The 6,000-nt window shown below is 44.5% G+C and overlaps 1 protein-coding gene across 5 annotated transcripts in view; it reads right to left on the bottom strand.

Annotated features, from left to right (window-relative positions):
• The window catches only part of MAP4K5 (mitogen-activated protein kinase kinase kinase kinase 5), a 109,264-nt gene extending 104,702 nt beyond the window's left edge, over positions 1-4,562 (bottom strand). The window contains exons 1-2 of one of the 5 annotated variants that reach the window (XM_045069292.1): positions 4,407-4,562; positions 3,094-3,310 (exon numbers count right to left, since the gene is read on the bottom strand). In XM_045069292.1, the coding sequence (XP_044925227.1) occupies positions 3,094-3,201 (108 nt within the window). In that variant the 5' untranslated portion in view covers positions 3,202-3,310; positions 4,407-4,562. Of the gene's footprint in view, positions 1-3,093; positions 3,311-3,564; positions 3,703-4,406 lie in introns of those variants that run through there. The other 4 variants (XM_045069307.1, XM_013056028.2, XM_004738748.3 and 1 more) reach the window with 4 other exon arrangements.
• Between the last annotated feature and the right edge of the window lie 1,438 nt (positions 4,563-6,000).

A 6,000-nucleotide genomic window follows, 5' to 3' on the forward strand; every position in this document is an offset into this window, starting at 1 on the left:
AAACTGTAACATGGTACTATAATTGTCTAGATCATTTGACATGTCTAATTCTTCTGTGGACAGAATGTAGTGAAAACACTAAATCTCCAGACTTCCTCTTCCTGTTGGCAGATTTTGAATATTAACATTAATTACAAATAAAGTTTGCTCAGCTGAAATCTAATCCTTCTCCCATCTTCTACCACATTTCTTTTCTCTTTTGTTTCTTTCCCCTCTACCATTTCCTGCTCTTCTCTATTTATCTAAAAGAATTCTTATCGTTTCAACCAGGGAATAGCCTAGCCCTCCCCTACTGGAGATTCTCAGCGAAGACTGGAGCTTCAGAGGAGACCTGTGTTTTTGAAGAGCATACACATAATTCACAAAGAGTCTCAAAGCTGCAGTCCTTTTAAAGCTCCTGTTTCATAAGATACTTGCTTTTCCTGGCAAGAATAAAATCCTGCTCCAAATAGTTGCTGTAGTTGTAGTATTTATAAAGAAAAATAGGTGGTACCTGACTAGAAGAGCAACTAATTTGCCTTCATTATTTTCTACCATTAGTATTTTACTAGTTTGTATCACTGACTGAAAATACTTCTAAAGCTTCCAAAGATTTTTAGCTAATCAGAAACAGCGATAAATAGCAAAATTACTCCAACCACTCTGAGCTTCAAAACTTCAGCACTACATTCTGAATGTTACACGTTTTCAGGTATATAAAAGGAAGTAAATACAGCTGACACAATCTGTAGGATTTAGAGAAAATGGGTATTTAGCTGAAAATGGGTATGCTATGAAATAGTTTTCCACAGTTTTCCTAGAGAATTCAAATAATTAAAATTTGTACAAAAAATACATAGCAGGATATCATAATAGGCACTGCAGATAAACAAAGCATTAAGTGCTTTTGAGGACAGGAAAGATAGCAACATTTGAAGGTAGGGTTGCAGGTGATTCCAGGTAATTAGAAAAAAGGAAAACAAAAGATAAGGAACCAGGATTTTGAGGATATTTAGGAATCAGAGGCTGGCCAAGAATATATATATATATGACTGTGAGAGGGCATGAATGTGGTGAGGAAGGAGATGGGGCTGGGGGTGGGGAGGGGAAGATGATGTATGATAAATATTCAGTCACTGATCCTCCATTTAGGAGCTGTGGAAGAGAGACACAAGGCAGGGAAGTTCCAGGGTCAAAGACAAGCATTAGTTTTCCCTTTAAGGGTTGTAACCCTTTGCTTTTCCTGGCAAGAATAAAATCATTCTCCAGAGAATTGCTATAGTTATTATACTTTATTTTTATTTTTTATTTATTTATTTTTTAAAGATTTTATTCATTTATTTGTCAGAGAGAGAGAGAGTGAGAGCGAGCACAGGCAGACAGAGTGGAAGGCAGAGGCAGAGGGAGAAGCAGGCTCCCTGCAGAGCAAGGAGCCCCTTGTGGGGCTCGATCCCAGGACGCTGGGATCATGACCTGAGCCGAAGGCAGCTGCCCAACCAACTGAGCCACCCAGGCGTCCCTATACTTTTTTTTTAAAGTGGAAATCTTGAGACTTTTGTGGGGAAGACACTTTAAATTTTCTTATAGATGGAGAAGATAAAATATACAAGAACTGGAATTTAGACTATTTCACTAACATGAACTGAACTGATCTAATTCATAGTGAATCATAAGATGAAAATGGCTAAAAAATAGGACTAAGAAGGCAAAAGAGGAATTTCAACTTTTTCAAGAGCATTCCACAAAATGGCTAATCCATACCTAAACAATGAAGAGTTAATTACCTCTAATTCTACATAAAGAGGATCCTGTCATTATTATCCACTTTGAATTCAAAGGCATTCATAGGGCAAGAACTGGGACTTTCCTTATAGTTCACCACCCCATACCTAGAACAGTGCCTACACAGAAGATTCAAATGCCCTTTTAACGAATAAAAAGTCTATCCATCACAGTCCATTTCAGTAAAATGACACAGTACTAGAGCTGTCATATACCACTCGGCATCATTATTATTAATGGAATAATAAAAGCAGAAAAGGAGGGAAAAAAAGGATGTTTTCTTTACATTTTACCATCTGTGCAATACAATAACATACCCCAGAGGAGTGGACAGTAAATTACCCATATGAAAGGAGGCCATTTCAGCTATATGCAGGAGTGTTGTTTGGAATAATGGAACATATATCATGATTAAACCCAATAAACAAACTGTTGCAAAAATCAAAGGAAATGTCCTTTAATATAGCCACATGAATTGCATTAACGCTTCTTTTAAAATAGAAAACAAAACCATAAAACAATCTGAAACAATCTTCTTTCTTTTTAATCCTTCAAGAACTCAATGGATTTACAGAATTCAGTTTGCTTCTCCATAATTTTTCTTTAATCCCAAATTAAAAGTACCTTCCCTTCCCCATTTATCTCAAATAATGCAAAAGAGCACAATTAAGAAGACAACAGCTCCTACCCCTTCTTGGTCATTGAATGTTCTAAATCCCTGAGAGAGGAACTGCTAAAGTAGGGGGGGAAAATCAACCAAATACAAATGATGAAACATCTGCCAGGAAAAGCTGAATTCTCCACAGAATAATATCCGTGCACACATCATTTTAATTGGTATTACACTGCTTACAATTAAAATTGACAGACCTGGTTTCATAATGACTTTTAAATCAAGCTCATCCACTTAAGAATTTTTTCTTTAAATGCAAATGCCTAATGTCAATATTCTTCTCATCTACTGTCTTCCATGAAGCATTTTTCCATGCTAAGACTAGCACATCCTCATGTGCAACTCTAAAAGCAGATTCGAACTTCCCTCAATGCCACAAAAAAGACATAAAAAGCCTTTATACCACACACACACACACACACAGTACCACCGTGGTTTGCAAAGGTGTGGTTAGTTTTGCGTGTTGGTGGCGATCAGAGCAAGCAATGAACACAGAGTGCTCTGAGCGCAGTAAAAAAGGAACCCAGGCCGCTACATCCCCAAGATGCAACAATAAAGGCATCTTCCCCACGTCTCATACTCCGCCAGAAAGTGGCCCTATTCCCGAGAGCCAGCCGACCTCAGGAAAGGAGCCCGGCTCCGGGCCCGGCCTGCCTCACCTTGTAGACGTCCCCGTAGGTGCCGCTGCCGACCCTCTGGACGAGCTCGTAGTCCTGCTGCGGGTTCCGCCTCAGGATGTCCGCGGCAGGCCGCAGCGGGGCCTCCATCTTCGCTCAGGGCCCGGCCCCCGCCGGCTCAGCCCGCGGCGCCCCGATTCCCGCTAACGAGGACGAGCGGCGCCGCTTTCCAACATGGAGCCTCTGCCCGCAGCTCCGCCTGCACGAGGGACAAGCAACCACTACAACCCCGAACGGCCCAGCCCCTTCCCTTCCGCCCCGCCGGGGGCCGCGGACAAGCGGGCCTAGGAGGGTCCCCGGCGCCCCGCAGTCGCGGCCCGGTCGCGGCCCTTCCCCCTCCTGGCCGCCCGCGAACAGCCCGGCCGGTCTCCCCGCCCGCCGGGAGCCGGGGGCCCGCTCGGTATCCGAGGGGGGCGGCCCCGCTCTTTGTTGAGCGCCGAGTCTGGGACCTACTTCCTCGCCGGCGCCCGCGTCCCGCTTTCCCGGCGCCCGCCGGCCACTCCAGGTCTCCGGGCCGCCGCCTCCCGCCGCACCGCACGTCCTCTCGCAGGCGGCGGAGGCGCGTACCGTCGCCGCCGCCGCCGCCGCCGCACCACGTCCCCCACCCGGGGCTGCGTCACCGGGTGAAACGTTCCCGGCCAGCGTGGGTCGGCGCCCAGCGGCCCGCCCGAGCGTGCCGGCCGCGGGACCAGAGTGCCGCCCTGAGGCCTGGTCGGGACACGACACCCTCCCGGCCGCCAGGCCGCCGTGCCCCCCGGCCGGGCGCGTCCTTTCGGGGCCCGGGCTGTGCTACCCGCGGAGATTACGGACGCCCGCGGGCATTCTTGAACCGACGGGCCTCCGCTAAGCCGCCCCCAGCTGCGTCAGGTAAATCTGGAGGGTGACGGGTACAGGGACAAGGGTGGGCACGAGGGCAGCCTTTCCAGTTCAACACGGAAAAGGTACGCTGAGGGCACTGGGCCAGAAGTAACCTGGCCGTGGGGCGCCAGGGAAGGAGGTGGGGGAGTGCCGGGTGAACTAAGCCGCGGCACACCCTACTGTACCTTCCTGTTTTGCAAATCATTCCCAGTGGTACCAGTTTGAGGCTTCCCTGCACACCTGCACAACCTGTCTTCTGCCGAGTTTTTTCCACGACATTTCTGCAAGCCTGAATTCCCAGAAAGTCTCAGTGGCCTTTATCCCTGTTGGGCCCCGCGCGGTGCCTCACCGCGGGGATTGCTCCTTGAATGAGACCGGGTGTTCTGCAGAAGCGAAAACAAAAGCAGAGACCGCAAAGGGATTCTGAATCTACTTACCTTCTCAGTATGTGATCTGGGACAAGACATCATATTTGGTGGTATCTCAGTATCGTTATCTGCAGCTTGAAGAGGATAAGGTTTTGCATCTGACATCCAAGAGAGTGTTTATAAGGCATTTTACAGGATTATAAAAAAGGTTGTCAAGTGGAAGAGATTATGCTTCACAGTGCCCAGAATATGGAACAGGAGTTCGAGGAAGTAATTTGGCTGGTGTTTCACAAGCTCTTTTGCAGTTTCGGGTCCAGCCCTGTTCTGAAAGTAGAAAGAAAGTTGCCAGATTTATGTATACTGGCAAAGGTATTTTTAGAGTTCAGTAGAGGCTTTGAACAGAAAAGCCAGAGAAACACTCAGCCAATGCATTTAGTAACTGAAAAATCACAGAAGAGCAGGTTGCAGATGGTGGGCTTGTGGTTTAGAACATCCAATTCAATTCTGTCCTTGGGCAATACACTCCTTGTTGGTGACCATTGTAATTAACTGTATAATGTAGAAATTAAATTTATACCTTAACAGGACAAGGAATTATGTATTTTCTTGTGCTTTGCGCACAAAGGGCACTTATTTAGGGAACATAAGTAAGCTCAGACTTACATGCTCTATGGACAAAGCCTATGTGTTTGCTGCATTGAAAAAATTGTTGAAGAACAGTTCCTTCTTTCAAAGCTTCTTGGCACTTGTTTTGGTGGGCACATACTTTTGGCTTCAATGACTCAAAATCTTTTCAAATGTTCTATTGGTATCCTAGTACTTGTTTACTGTCGTAGATTCTTTCTTTCTTCCTTTGACCCTATAAGCATTGATCCTTTCTCTAGTCTGAAATTTATTCTTACTTATTTATACTTGAGTTATTCCAGAGAATTTGAGGCAGCATACAGAAAATACATACTATACTACAAGGTAAAAGTAAATAAATGAAGAAATAGGTATGCTGCTAAAGAGAGGGAAAATAGGATACCAGAACAATGCAGCAAATTGGTCAAAGCAGAGGGTTTTATAGTGGTTTTGAGATCACAATGAAGCAATTGATCAAGACAGCCACATCTTGTTCTGATACGAAGACTTTAAAAAAGTGTTTACCTCATGAGCCTGCATAAATTGGAAACTCTGAATTCCCAGTTTGAAACAAGGATAAATATCTGATAATCCTTCAAGGATGCTATTCTTGAAACACAGTGTTTGATATGAATCGGGCAATAAAAAGTTTGAGGTCATAGGCTTCAACAGCGGAGTGCAGATGTTTTTATGTTGCCAGCAATGGCAGATCCATATGCTTTGACCATCAACCCGGAGGTGGACAGCATGTAAAAAGTTGAAATTCTACGTGGTACTTAAAAAAATGTGTCTGTTATAATCATTACTTGTACCACAATTGATGCAAACAGGAAAACATTTGCTTTATTCCAACTCCAAAAGAATCTTAAGGATTTAAAAATACTGGTTGAGTTCATTTAAACAAGATCAGTGAATTCATAGCTAGTGAGTTAAATATTACATGGTTGGCAGAGAAATTCAAGTTCAGTTTCCATAAAATAAACATATGGTACATAAATTTAATTTTACAGCCTAAACAATCAAGCACATAGTTTCAATA

The sequence above is a fragment of the Mustela putorius genome, unplaced genomic scaffold, assembly GCF_011764305.1.
Source record: "Mustela putorius furo isolate JIRA1106 unplaced genomic scaffold, ASM1176430v1.1 tig00000129_pilon_pilon_pilon, whole genome shotgun sequence".
NCBI lineage: Eukaryota > Metazoa > Chordata > Mammalia > Carnivora > Mustelidae > Mustela > Mustela putorius.